At 46.6% G+C, this 15,277-nt stretch overlaps 1 protein-coding gene across 7 annotated transcripts in view; it reads right to left on the bottom strand.

Annotated features, from left to right (window-relative positions):
* Positions 1-15,277, bottom strand: part of LOC131260055 (neurogenic protein mastermind-like) — a 52,957-nt gene that overhangs the window by 4,287 nt on the left and 33,393 nt on the right. For 3 of the 7 annotated variants that reach the window (XM_058261711.1, XM_058261716.1, XM_058261715.1), the window contains exons 2-3: positions 4,514-5,150; positions 14-296 (exon numbers count right to left, since the gene is read on the bottom strand). In XM_058261711.1, coding sequence (XP_058117694.1) covers positions 14-296; positions 4,514-4,686 — 456 coding nt within the window. In that variant the 5' untranslated portion in view covers positions 4,687-5,150. Of the gene's footprint in view, positions 1-13; positions 297-4,513; positions 5,151-5,717; positions 5,764-15,277 lie in introns of all 7 variants that reach the window. The other 4 variants (XM_058261713.1, XM_058261714.1, XM_058261712.1 and 1 more) reach the window with 4 other exon arrangements.

The following is a 15,277-nucleotide window of genomic DNA, read 5'->3' as shown; positions in this document are numbered from 1 at the left end:
CTGGCCTACTCACCGAATGGCGATCGATCGAGGACGCGCTCATCGTATGCCGGTTGCGGTCCTGCATCCCATTGCCCATATTGATCCGGTGGCGGTCAATGTGACTGGGGCCAGCTCTAAGAATTTGTTGAGATCTATTATTAATACTACCGTCGTCTGCAGCACCGTAAGGCATTAGTATGGCAGCCGCCGCCGTGGGGGGCCGGCCCGTGATGGGAGGGGAATGCAACTGCACCGGCGGGGACTTGGAGGAGTATGTGAAGGATTCTTTGGGGCTACTGGCACTGTTATTGTCACTGCGTTATTGGGTGGGGCGGGTGGGGTGAGTTAGGATGAGTTTTGACGTATGTGAGAGAGGCAGGTCAAAACCGATGACGATGTGGTGCGCCAATGCGGGAAATTCGATGCCCATAGGGGTTGTGGGGAGGGAATTGGTGATTGGTCAATTCAAAAACAAAAATTAAATCCACCCACAAGTGCACAAAATATTGCGATGATAGCAAGTGATGGTGATTAATCGATCGAAACAACGATAGCCATTACAATGGGGTGGCAATACAGTAAGTAGTAATAATAGTAACAGTAGTAGTAACGTAGCAAAAGCACAATGATCAAGGGGTGTGGGTGAGATTATACAGGAGCAGCAGTAGATAATTACGGGAACGCACACAATTCGATGCAATATATTTGAAAGGTAACGTAACGAACAGTAGTATTTATTTTTAGGAGAAAAAAAATACACCGAGAACACGGTGAACAGGTTGCAGCAATGACAGAAAGAATTAATTTTGGATAACAGTACCCGGAAACCAGATTTTTTTTTATCATTTTACGAAAAAGGAGCGCATAAATGAAATGGTGAGGGTCCAATTGCCAAATTGGAAATACGGTTGATTTGAGCGGGGGAAGGAATAGAGATGAATGCATGAGGATACGGGGACAGGTTTGGATGGATAGGAGCAGAAAGTTGTTGTTGATACAGTGTGTAGATTTTTTGTTTGTTTTGTTGTTGTACAGAAGATTGGTACAGGTGTTGGTGATTGGGTTGTATATCGTTTTGTATATCAGATCAGTTTTCAGTTCAGTTCAGATATTTGCAATAAATTTACCACAAAGGACAAAAAGCATGCGGAAGAAAAAATCAAAAACAATTATGTATTAATTAAAATGAAATAGTTTACAATTACAATTACAGTAAGCTTATGTAGTTTCGGTATCGGTATGTTCATAATATATGCATATCAGTATTATACTCAGAAAACGCAACGGTACATCTGCACTGCTCTACGTGTTGAAGAAGTTGGCCTTCGCACCGAGAACTCACAGCGCGTTCCTCCGGTGCGATCGCGGTAAAGTATATTAATCAAAAAAGAAAAGCTATTTGTGATATAAAAGTACATAAAATCGCTTGCACATGAACATGTGAGAGAAAAGTGGAGTTGTAGAGACAGACCGAGAGATAGAGAGATAGAGAAAGAGAGGAATACAGTGGAAGAAAGTGAAACGAAAAACTAGAAAGTATAAAGTCAACCGGCTGCTGTATGTTTCAGTATTTTTCTTTTGGTTCAGTGTTTCGGATGCTGCATCACGGAAGGTTATAGTGGTTGGCTTGAGGTACAAAATACATAAATATTCTAAAGTCAATTTTAATAAATAAAACAATGATCAACAGAATTTTCAACCATTGCAAGAAATATTAATTTGAGGGCTAACCTTAAATTGAGATAAAACGCAAGAGGCTTAATATTTTACTGAATCCTTTCATAAATAACTAAACAAGGGAATATGGAAGGTAAGTGAATGTCCAAAACCATATTACCGATTTTAAAAAAAGGTTTGTTGCAAAAAATAATGGGAAATAAACTCTTCCGAACAGAAGAGACTACTAACACAACTTGCATAAACTGTTAACGTTCATAAAAAGTGCACAGTAAATGATTTTCATAGGATCACCAGTAAAGAACACCAAGTGCCAACTCTAAACAAAATGGTTACTGAGAGTTTTCGTGTATGTGTGTGTGTGTGTGTGTGTATTCGTTTGTATATATTACGGTGGGTAGCACTATGGTTTTCGTGGGTAGCAGGCGCCTGATTTAACCTTAGCTTAAACCCCATTTCCCCCCCCGGTACAGCATGAAACAATAAACCAAAACTTATGCTAGATGAAACAAACGAGCACAACAAATACCAGGTACACCGTTATTGTGTAGAATAAGGGTAACGTATTAGAACTATTCTTGCTTGCATGTTGGGCGAAATAAAGTTTAAGAAAATAGAAAATTGCTATAGTTAGAAACGGAAAGCCTCTAGAGCAGGGATGTGCAACAGAGAACGGAATTTATATCACAAATGGCACACTCTTCAACCACACTATCCATACATTTCGCCAGGCATAGTCACCCTGCTGCAACAGTTAGGAAGGAATTATCTTAACAGAACGAACCAACGAGAATGTCCCTTTTTCCCCTTGAGATGGGTTCCCCGGTTAAGATCTGGGGTGTGCCGAGCCAGCGTGTTCCTTTAGCCGTGACTCTGAAGCAATTAAGGCTCGGTGCAAGCTGCTCGCGGGTACTGAGCGCTGCCCTTCACCCGATGGTTCTTAAACGGTACGAATTCGGCAATTTTACAGCATGGTAAACTAGTTGAAAATGCAACGTATTACTGTCACTCTCGGTACACCAACATTCATCGGTCCAGCCAACTGAGGAAATCTACGAAATTAAAATTTCTTAACACAACTAGAGCGAGTGGCAACGAACGGTCCGGGGTATATCGTAGGATATTTCGTTCATTCACTAGGTAAAATTATTAACAAAAAACGGCACGTGCTGCATTGTACGTGGGATGCTCATATAGTGATGTTTGGTAAGTTAACAGAACAAAATAACTTAATGAATTGACAAATCAATGGGGTCTGCAACCAACCAAGTTTATAAAAAAGCAAGAAAAATTATATGCGATATATATTTTCAATAATTTTAACTTGATTTTCAATTCCGGGCAGCTTTCGTTACTGCCAACGGGAAACAAAAGGTCGAAAAATAAGTACGAGCTATGAACAAAAAAACAACCAAGCACCGGATAATCAGTTAGTGGAAGAGCATAAGAAAAAACACTTATAAACTTTGTTCAGTAACAAAGAACATGGTATAAGACATTTGGGGATGTCGAATAATTGTACATCGGTGCATCGCCGGTATCGATAAAGAAAGAGGCATTGCATTGCAATCGAACAAACCCAACTAAGAAAACATAATGAAAACATAATGCCAAGATAATATCCATCACTATAATAACTAGCAGCAATTACAGTAAGTAACGAGTAAAAGAACTATACGTTGCAGTAGTAGCAGTAGTAGTATTAGGAATAATAATAGTAGTAGTAGTAGTAGTAGTAGAGTAACAGTAACAATAGTATTCATCGTATGGATTACATAGTGATTTTCTTCGAGAAAAACAAACACGTATTGCAAAATGTGGGGGTAGGACAGTTGCGGGTATGAAGAGTTGTTTTTTTTTTTTTTTTGATAATACACTTTTACCAAACTAAGGAACCCTAATCGTGGGAGGTTTAGCGAAAACCTTCCCTTTTTGGTGAATGTGCAATCGATTCGTTTATGCGGCACCGGAACGTTCCACTTCTTTTGCACGAGTCGATTGCAAATGTCACCCGCCGAAGAAGGAAAACGGTATCGAGCGTGTAGAACTAATGGGATATATACACTGTTCACCTTCGAACGAACACTGTTGATGCAGAAGAGGATAGTGCTTTGTCAGGAATGGAACACAAAGATAAGGAACAAATACATGCATTCAGCAAATGGCAGATATTTGTCAACTGCATAAACCCAGGAAAGCTCGGTCGGTAACATACATAATCGCATAAAGTAGGATATACACAAGAGGATTTATTGAATATGTTAACTAGCTCTAATGGAAAGAAACATGAAACACAATTGTGGTGCTTCGCAACAGTAACGAGTATTAGTTAAACCAATGCTACCGATGAGTTGGTTATAGCAAAAAAAAACAAGAAGCTAAATCTCAATCTGCCCGTGTGACATTAAAGTGGCACATTACTGTATTACCATGCGAGAAGAAAGGGTTTGCGGACCGATGGCGTGAGACAGTGGCCCGTTTGTGTGAAGGATCCGCAATAGTGCAACACCTGATGATACCGTTTCCCTTGTTGGCGTCGCTAGGTTACTTGCGCTATCGACACTAGACCCTAAATCCCTGGTTAGATGCATGTATAGCCTGTGCCGCGGTCGATTTCCTGCCCAACTAAGAACTGGAGAGGTGGAACCTTGCATGCACAGCAACCGGCACGCACGACATTCCACAACGACCACCGGTGTGCACTAGTCAGGGATCCATTCGGAGCTAGTTCGGGGTACGTTGCTTCCTTCGTGTTGGCGCGGTACGTGTCAATGCCGAAAACCCGAGGCGGTACTAATCCTAACTACCGAAGAAACGGGTTAAGCGGACGACCCTGGACAACGAAACCACTTACCCATAGTTAAAGCTGTTCTCCATGTCCTTGTTGTACCAGGACTGGTTGTGGCCGCCATGGTTCCGGTTGGAATGGTGCGGATGGGGCGAGAAGGGCATCCGGGAGCGGTTGCGGGGGACCGCACCGCGCGAGTACGGTCGCCGCGACGCACCGGAATGGTTCGGATTCATCATGGCGTCACGGGTGTCGTCACTGGGTACGGCTGACCACTGCCCTCCTGGCCGAAGTTACTCTCGACCGTACGATTCTCGTCCTTCCAGGTGCTTCCCACGGGTATGTTGAAAAACCACAGATTCCTGCGATCGTTTCTATTCGCCAATTGATTCCGGCTGCTACGATTGCTTGATTTTTGCTAGCGGCTTGAAACACGCTCCGTACACTCAAATTGAACAGACTCGTAAAGACCACACTACACTACGACCATTGTACGGTCGCATTTAGTAGCAGACAATTGCTCCGCTAGCGACGCTTTGGAGCGGTTTTGACGTTTGTGGCGTTTGCTTGTTTTTTGTTTTATAACTCACTCAGAAACACTGCCACCGTAAATTGAACGGTGCATTCAGTAGTACTCTTTCACCAACTCTCACTCACAAGTACAGGTCATGTACCACAATCTGCTGCACTGCTATCGCGCCTGCTGAAATAAGTAAAACCCTACTTTAGCGTCGTACCAAATCGACTTCATTCACAAGATAAGCTTCACTCTGGGAGAACCGTGTAAACAGAACCCCTGCACCCCTCCCTCAGGTTGTATCGGTACGTTTGACGGAAGAATTAAGGTTATCCTTGGCCGGTGCCGAACGACTGCTGGTCGTGACGAGGCAAAACACTACACTAACACACCAACCCTTGAGCTGATGGCTTCGATCAGTTTCGCTAGGACACTACCGAGCCTGGCTTGCTTGGATGTTGATAGTCGATCACACGGACACTCGATTTAACAATGATGGAGGCGCGTGGTACCGATGGCGGTGCTAGTAGTGTAGTAGTGCAGGTTCACATAATCTGCTACTACATCACTAACACCACGACACGATGCGGGGCATCCCTTCGTTCCCTTTTCCGTGGGAGCTTTTACGGCGAGCCGATGGTTCGACACAAACACACCCGCACACTCTCTGGACCGAAGTTACAATTATCGTCCATGCAAATGGCGTATCGCGAACTCCTTAGTCCCTTCTTTCACGATGCCGGAAAGAGATACCGATAAAAGGAAATTCACCGCTGGCTACTCCTATTCGCACCGCTAGCTGTAAATGAAAGTAGTAGAGAAAAGCAGAAAGAAACATTTCATTAGAACAACAATGTCACGGTTTAAAAATAATACGAATACTTAAAAAAAAGAAGTGCACAGATTCGTGTGGCAGTGACTGTGGCATATGAATGCGTGTACAAGGCAACGGTCGGACACACTGCACACCACCATCTTCGACTTCGATGGAGTCGCCCCGCGAATGGAACCGTCAACAACGTCAAAGTGTCGCTTCCCCGCCCCAAAGTGGATCCACGACACGGTGCGACTGGCACATGGCCGCCGGCGTGCAGTGGTGTTGGTGTGTTACTACTCCATTATTGTTTGCTTTTCTCCTGGCCCCGGTTCGTGCGTTCGTTCGTTCGTATTGTTCACACGCGAGCCGATGACGCCGACTTTCGATTTCACGTGGGGAATGTGCGTCTAAACATCGCCATCGCCATCTCGCCCTACAAAACAACCCTCCTCCCCACGAACGTTGCGCCAATCGTATTACGCAAGCGAAAGAGAGAAAGAGAGAATGCTGAGAAAGTGTGGGCCATGTTGTATTTTGTTACCGTGGGGAAAGGGAGAGCAGGAAAAATGGGGAAACCAAACACAACCCTCCGCCGGTCAGCCAAACGACGGAGGGAAGCGAAGAAAGGAAAATCGAAACGAGCATACTTGCGAAGGGTTTGCAGCAACGTTTCAGGACACGCAACAACTTTTTTCTTTGGGGCGAAAGGGCACTTCGTCCAAAATACAAAAAAGGAGCAACAAAAAAAGCCACAAAGATAACGGAACTATCTTATATTTGAATAAGCTGTACCAAGGAGCCCGCCCCACGTACACTGTGGCACGCACATGTGTCCGTGTGCAGGGAAACCACCGGGAGGCGTTTTCCTAACAGTTTTCCACCTTTGACCGCGCCTCATTTTCGTCCATTTTCTTATCATTCCGCCGAAGGCTGCCGCAGGTTTGAATCAATATGTGTACGAGCTTTTGCTGGCTTTGTTTGTGCAAGCTTGCTCGTAATAAACGGGCAAAGGGAAATTAAAACAAAAAATAACACTCGTCTGACGTAAAGGGGACGCTGCCGGAACACAAGCGTATCGTTGCGTGTTAGATGACGGTTAAAGTTCTACCCATTCACCAACCCTCCACCGCGGTTGTGCGTCCTGGGGATAAATGTTTATCAACATAGTTAAAGAAAAAAAACGAAAAAAAGAAACATAAATAAAAATACAAAATAAATTGAAAATGGGTTTCTTTTCACAATTTCTTTTTCTTTTTCGTTAAACAACGTTTCCGTGAGTGATCCGTGCGAAGGAATCGATACGGGGAAAAACACATTGTTGCGAGTGCGGAAAACAACACAGAGAGCGAAAAAGGGGGGGCCCCCAGTTGTTGGGATAAATATAAGCCAGGACCGCTGGTCGTACGAAGTTACACCACCGTTTTGTTTACATTGTACCCCCGTTTGACATATGGCAAAAATAGTTTCGTTCGATCCTTTTTTTGCTTGCCAATTTGGCGGCTCCCACGGAGTTGAGCTATCCGATGTTCGGTTCGCCTTGCCGAGTACCGCAGCACTTGCAATCTGGTTTGCAATTCACTTCGGTAAAATCCGAGTTTCAACCATTCATTCCACAGGACCAAAAAAAAAAGGAAACAACTTGTTCCGCACTAAGGCACCCCACACCCCGCGGGCTGAGGTTTGATAAAATGTCACTAAACTACCATTACCGCAAGAACTGCTACGACCGCAGGCGGCCCAGCGACATTGTATCGGGCGACATTTTCACGCCCCGAAAAAGCGAACCGAAAGTCACACAAATTCGGTTCCAACTGTCAACTGCAAACCACTCGCACCCACTTTGCCCTGCGGAGCAAAAACACCCGTCACGGAACCCGGCACGGCACGACAGCAGCCACCGTTGTATCGCTACTGAACGGGGGCGAAACAATAGTCGCACACAAGCGGTCGAAGCGATATCGCTCTAACCCTCGCTTTTTGCTCGTTTTGGTCCATTGTTGACACACGGCTGCGCAGTGCGAACCGGCGAAATTGCTAGCCGCAGCACATGCGCCCAAGAAAGCAAAAGCTGCTACCGCCGTTCGGGCTGTGGAATGCTTTCCATGTTGGGGCTAAAGAAACCTCCAAACACACACACTCACACAGGCCCAAGGATTGACGCTTCTTTGTACGGAGCAAGGAAGGGGATGGTGTGAAGATGTGTATGCATCAATATTTATACATAATCCGTACGGATGGCAAGTTCCCGGGCGAGGCGGAAGAAAAGCGGCGCTGGGTTGAAGGACTTTCCTCTGGCGTGAAGGGCCGTGAGCGATGGGAAACTCACGCCTGACGGAATTTTTCATGCGACAACGATCAACGCCGCACCCAACTCACACAAACACACTCACACACACACACACAACCCCTCGGCTGTGGGACAATGCGTTGGAACTAACCGAGCCTCTGGGCCGGAATGGACAAAAGGATAATAGGCACCGTTCCTGGTGTTTCCACGGGGCGGGGAAAATCCGGTATGCCCGTCTTCCCAGATCCTGGATTCGGAAAGGAAGCGTCCACAAGACTCAACTCAATGATGTTAATGACGGACGAAACTTGTGGTGCGGATACGAATGTGATCCCGTTGCCGTCGATTGCCTATTCATTCCCCAAGAACTCTCCGCTGATAATGATGATGATGGCGCGGATGAACGAACACGGGAGGGAAATGATTATTGGATCCAGGAACCGGTCGGAAAAAAGGGAAAGCATATAATGAAAAGGATTCCCTGCGTGTTGTTTTTTTTTCTTTCCTCCTAAAACAATAGCAGCTCGTTAGGGTGTGTTTTCCAGCACTTAAGATTTGAGAGCGTCGTGGCACAACGCGTCGGTGTATCGCCCTCGGAGGCTCTTGAGGCCGAAGGCTGCAGAACGGGGGAGAAAACAAGGCGAAATTGTTCCCGCACGCCCACCAACCAGCCCACCCCCCCGCCGACAATGCCAACGCTTGGGTTGTGCTGGAGAGAATTTATATCTCCTCATATATCCCCGCGGCTAGTCAATCCGGTCCTATTTCTCCCCGTGCGATGCTAGGGTATCGTATCCTTTTTAAGATGGCAAAATGCTTCGCCCGCCCAAGGCTTCTCCCCGAGCTGAAGTGCGCTGCAGCACACGAATCCCGGCGAACGCGAATGTTACGCTTGCTTGCTGGCCAGAGCTTGCGACTTAGATTGGGTGATAGAACACTGACACTTTCCTCCTCCCCACGAACGTTTCATCCCACCCCTGGCACTCTACGACAGAGACTCCATCTTCATCTTTGGATAAGATGAGCGGATTGTCTCTCTCCTCTTGAACCACGGCAGGACCCCGAAAGACCTGCTGCTTCTAATTTGACTACCATTGAGGCGCCAGCCAGAAGCTTTTGAAGATTACGGCCAAGAACGATCGAGCGTAACGTGCGCCACAAACCCACCCAAAGAAGGGGGGGACTTCTTCTCCCTGTTCGGTGGAGATCCCCCCTTCACGATGGGATTAAGGGGCAAAATTAAGTTTCGAGTACCCCGCAGCGATGCACGGTGCTTCATTATGTTCGGGTGCTTCCCTACTCCCTTCCTTTCACTAGCTTTTTCCCCCCCTCTGCCTTGCATTCTAATGCCACCGATTACTATCTTTTCTTTGATGGTGGTATTAACGGTATTAACGGTTGTGGAGTGGGGCAGGAGAACTTTTAAACTTTTCCCTCACCCTTGGTGATCGGCAAGGCAGGGCTCAAATAGAGAAGTTAGATTGATTATCTTGTAGATGGCAGTGATGGCGGTGATTAGCGGTAATGGCTCATCCGTAGCGGAATTCAATATTCCTGCACAGAAAGGACCACTCACCAACCGCTGGTTGGTGGAACTTTTAGTAAACAATTAGAAATAAGGCTATTTTTGAGTATAAAACAAAACATTTTTTCTCCCAAAACGGTAACAAATGGCAATCAGATAAGCTCCTGGCCAATAGAACGCTGCTCTAATCACCGCAGCAAATCCGTTCTTGACAACCCTCCCTTAGGGTGTGTGTGTTGTTTAATTTTTGGCTACCAATTAATTTCCCACCAAACTAATGAATTCAAACGCGTTCATCACCGTAAAGGGAAACGGCCACCCGGACGCCCCCCAAAAACGACGCGGTGATGATTATGATTCGAACACGTTCCGTGCATAAAAGCAATATAATCATCATTATTTCCACTTCGTTCCCCTCCCCACATGAGGACCTCCTCCACCTCCTCCCGGTGGGAAAGCACTTGATTAATTAATGTTCGTTATTTTTCCCACCGACCGGGCACGTGTCGACGAAGGAGTGGGCCATCGAGATAGACTTACGATAGTTATACAGTTCGTTTCGGTTCCGGGCGAAGCATACCGATGCAGGATATTATGTTTCATCGATACATCCTCCGGCCCACCCCCCAAAGGTGGGGGATGAAGAAATGGATGGGGCTCCCGGGACGCGGGGTCATCTGGCGTCATTCGTCGCCAATAAAGTGTGGGGGTGACTATTTTGGCGAACTTTCGGTGAGTCATAGCAACACGCACCCGACACAACGCAACAGGAAGTCGGCAGGAAGCTCGTGGGCAGCCGGGCGTATGGTTTGGGAAATACGATGCCCTGCCGTGGCCATTATCCCACCCCCTGGGAGGACGCACTGGAACTCATTACGTTGGGCCAGCTTCAAACACAAAGGATCGCCGCATTAGAAACGCATTACGAACGCGCGGGTTCGAATGAATGTTTCGCTTTTCTTCATCGCTATTTCTTGTTGCACGTTTGCCATCCCCCCGAAAGCTCCATCTGATTGGGCATCATCAGCACATCATCCAATTTCCACCGGCGGGGGGAAAAAGCGTGGCCAATACATTCGACGCCTATTTACTCTTACACACACCCATTTTTTTCCTCCATTATACTCCACTGATATGTTTTCAGATATTGCGAAACAGGGTTTGATTTCCGTCCCCAAACCGACCGACCCCCGGGGAATTACCAATAGGGAAGTTGGATATTCGATCAGTTCCGTTTTTCGCTTTCAAAAGGATAAGCGCCCCCCCCAGGCACAAAAGCCCTTTCACTAGCCCCAAATGCGCCCGAGCCCGAGGCGAAGCGGCAATCGTTAATGGAAAGCACATTAATTCCTAATGAAATCGCGTTCCCGGCCGAGCGACGATGCTCATTAAATCCATTCAAAATTAATCGAATCAGCAGCAACCGGTTGTGCTGCCGCCGCATCCTGGTTAAGGTCGAGCTTCGAGAAGCCTCCGGTACATAGTAATGCACAAAACGAGGCGCACAACAAATCGCGACCCGCGGTTAAATCCTGCAGCGGCATTGATTTATCGATGGACTTAATCATTGATGTGGGCGCGACGGAAGTGAATCCTTTGAGTGGTTCGCCGTTTGCCGTGAGCCAAGAGACGTAGGCGATGGGTTTAAACGTGTCCCTCGGCATATATGGAGCGCCGAAGAAAGGTACGATGGTGGGAGGCATTTCTCCGAATCGGTCACGCACAAATCCTTAAGAGCGGCATTTGTGCGTCGTAAATAAGCATTAAAGGATTCCGATTCATCCGGCAACCACTTTGTGTGCGTCACATATCAAACCGTGCGTTGGCTCGTACGTGGAACAGCCGTCGAGACGGCGTGACTTCTGGTGGGTTTCAACATTGCCGCACTAAAGCCCGCCCGGGACGCAAATCGAATCAGCGATTTGAATATATAACACACACACAGTTCGAATCGGCCAGTGTGGTTCGGTTTATCTGCATAGCTCGACGGGGCCTGCGGTTTTGATTGAAAGACGATGCGTCCACCCATCGATCAGTAATTTTGTAGACTTATCCAACTTATTCCATGGGACTCGGCTTTCTTACACGTGCAGATGTGGGCAGTTTATATTTATCTTTGGGTTGATGTGATTGACGCAGAAACAAATAGCTTAAAGCCAAAAACAACGAACCAAAGACCGCAAAATGACCCAAAACAAACCCACAGTGAACGAACGGAAAAAAATTGTGGCGGGGAAATTATAAATTTTCAAATTCTAATCTGCTTCGGCCCGCTGCCAGGATGTTTGCATTTCATGTTTCTTTTTTCTTGTCCCTTATTTTTCAGCTAGATAGAAGGTATTCAAATTTAGATAAAAAGGTTGATAATTCTAATTCCACATTCTTCATTCCATTCCATTCTAGGTCCTGATTTTTTCGCCTACTTTAAATATTTCCCTTAAGGTGCGGCTTGGCTTTCCCGCTAGGAATTTTATCGCGAAAAATGTATGCCACTTTTGTATGCAAAACCTTCCAGCGCACGCATTTTCCCGTTCAGAAGAGGCCGCAAAAAAGGGAAGTCACGGAAAACGGTCAACTTCCTTTGCCGGGCCCGGAAAGGACGCGCGCACACCTTTCTTTTTATTTTCTCCCCGTACCTCACACTCCGTCACTTTTCCCCATTCATTCGACAGTTTCATTCGCAAAGCAGGGTCAACGCCGGAAATTGTGGTTTCCGGGGTTTCCTCGCGACGTTTTCCATAAATGCCCATATTGAAACCACCGACAAGGGAAAGAACTAAGGAAAAACAAAAAAATCTTTTGACATAAATTCCTCCCTGTCCAGCGGCGTAAGATTATCGGGCAGAAACAGAGCAAAGCTCGCGTCGAGAACAAATGTCTATTTCTCGAAGTTAGAAGGAAAAAGGGGGGGGGGAAACAAACCCTTTCCTGGATAGCGACGAAGCCGGCATGCAACCCACATCGCACAAACAAAGTGCCACCGGCAAACGTCTTAGCACCGGCTGGCGAAAGCATCCACCCATTATCCTTGCCATTGTGGGGAAGGGGAGGGGGGGGGGGGGGGGGCCTACAGACCATGGCGAATCGGTTTCGCTACGCCACCCGAAGAAAGGACGAAGTGTTGGGTCGTCCGTTTCACCGCTTCACCGCTTGCTGGAGGAAAACGGACGATTGAGATACGATTCTTCGCTTTTTTGTTTTGTTTTCTTTAAAAACATTCCAACCGGAACCAACCAAGAGATCCCTCTAGCCAGCGGTGGGAGTTGGGAGTGTGAAACGATCATCGGCCTCGGTTTCATCATTCGCACCCAGGCAAAGATATGATGATGAGGGCGCGCACAAACCCAACACCCATAGGGCTTTGTAGAGGGAGGGTGGGTTTCTCTGAAAGGAAAAAGGTCGGTTCAAATTTGGGTCACCGCCGGAAAACTGCAAGCATCATCAACGATGTTCGAACTGATAGGGGAACCTATGGGCGGCATTTCCTGCCGCTGTTTTGGGAACTGAACCGTGTCGGGCGATATTCTTCAACATGAAAACCTACTCGAACACGGTGAGTGATCACGTCGAGGTAGGATTCAATATTTTTCCAAGATGCCTTGCTTTTTTTTTGGAAAGGTTTCTCGCTCCCGAATGATAGAAATGAAGAGCTGATGCTTCAACAATAAATCATTTTAAAGAACACACGGTACACGTACAGAAACATATATTTTCTCTACGTGAAACATTGCTTAATCAACGACTCGAAACAAACGGTACATGACATGGTGTCTTCGAACACCTCGATCACTGACATATGACAACCATAAAACCGTCCAAATAATGGTTAGACGATGAAGAAGAAAAAAACCGAATCCCATGGAACGTAACCATATCGCACAGCTCAGTTAGATGTCGAATACGGTGAAATACCAATCAATCAATTACGTGCGTATGAGTTGATGCTACCCCGAGCTCCACAACACACTCTCCTGCGAGAGGGCATTCGTTTTGGTCCGACGCCAGGATGGTTCAATCGGAAAGTCATCAACCTCGTCCTTGTTGTGTGCAATTCACCCGAGTGTCACCACGGGAAATGATGCCATTAGAATGCCAATCGCGCGTGTACGTGTGTTCGGGTGTGAATATTAGAAAATGCTGCAAAAAAAAACCCCCAATCCTCTCTGATTCTTTGGCGAATGGTTTGGGAGGTGCTGAAGGGCACAACAACACAATAAATAAAATCGAAAAACAGCATAGCTGGAACCGGCAGGGGAGCCGGGCTCTATCACAAAGAGATATTCTCGAGCGACGTGCGCGAAGCGAAATGTCATACTTCGTTAAGCCAGCAACAAACTCAAGCGAAACACCAGCCATTCCCATTCCCCACCCCACTAGCCCCCCCACCCCTGCTCAGTTTGGCAGCGTTTCACACATATTCCCGCATGATAGTATGATGATCCCGCTTGTACCCGACGAGGAACGGCCACATATCATTTCCATAATCGCTCGCGAGGCCAAGGGCTGAACAGGACACCCACCCTTACAATCCCCTCCCTCCCGTCCCGTCTACTGCCATGCCAATCAGTCACCAGCGAGAAGATTAGAGAACTCTATCTCACACACACACACACAAGCGCGCTCCAACACCAGGGGGGGTGGCCAACACAAAACGAGTCACGTTCGTTTACGGTAAAATCATAAACCTCCCGCGAGGTGTACCGCCGTGTTTGCGTTTGCGAAACGTTTCGAATGCATTCGAAACTCCGCGGGTTGCAAATGCAAAACGGGTAAGAATGGTTCCTTCGAAACGTGTCTGGGGACGCAGCTTGGGACGCGACCGGGAGTAGAATTCCGGGGGCTCAATACGAAGTTGAGAAGTTTGGAAAGCATATGGCAACTGCCTCAGGGGGAGCATGGAGCTTTGTTAGTTTTTCTCTCCTGCTTGCTCCCACCGGTCCAGGGGTCGATAAGCTCCATTTTCTAGCCATTTTTGTACAATCAACTCATCACAGCCAATTTGCCTACCGCTGGATAAGGCCTAAAATATCGATAAAACGAACCCTAAACCGTCAACGCTGGCTGCATTTGTACTGTTGGAGACCGGCACTGCGTCATCCCTAAGTCATCGTCACAGTGTGTTCATGCACAACTTAATTAGCTAATCACCACGCATATCCGTGCATGTTTTTTATCCTAAAACAGGACCGGGTCCCCAAACTGCACCACCTCGGTTTAGAAAGAAGCTTCTAAAATCAATAATTTACCAGGTGAAACAATCACAACAGAAAGTAAAAAAGTGGCACACACCGGAGTTACGAACAGAAGAAAATCCAAAAGCAGTGTAAAGTAACGAGCCTTGGCACAAAACCCACAGGATACGTAACCAAAGCGTTTTTGTAAAGCGGATGGAATACAAGTCGAAAAGAAGAAAACAAGTGTTAATCAAAAGCACATACAAGCAATCTACCGAAGAAAACGTAGCATCATCAGAGGAGTGCTGACGGGAGCGAGTCAAACATGGATGCAATGTCGCACCCGTCAGCTAAGTGCAAGAAGTTGCACCTTTATGGCGCGAGAGTTTAAACATTGGAAAAAACAAACCTCCAAAACTGATAAGCATCATCCACCAATCCGCCGATGGATTGAAGATGTTGATGTAATCAAGGTGTTCTAAAATACGCAAGCACACGGGTACAGAAAAT

This window comes from Anopheles coustani, chromosome 3 (assembly GCF_943734705.1).
Source record: "Anopheles coustani chromosome 3, idAnoCousDA_361_x.2, whole genome shotgun sequence".
Classification (NCBI taxonomy): Eukaryota; Metazoa; Arthropoda; class Insecta; order Diptera; family Culicidae; genus Anopheles; species Anopheles coustani.
Note: the sequence above shows the minus strand (reverse complement) of the source record. Positions and strands in the feature narration are given on the sequence as shown.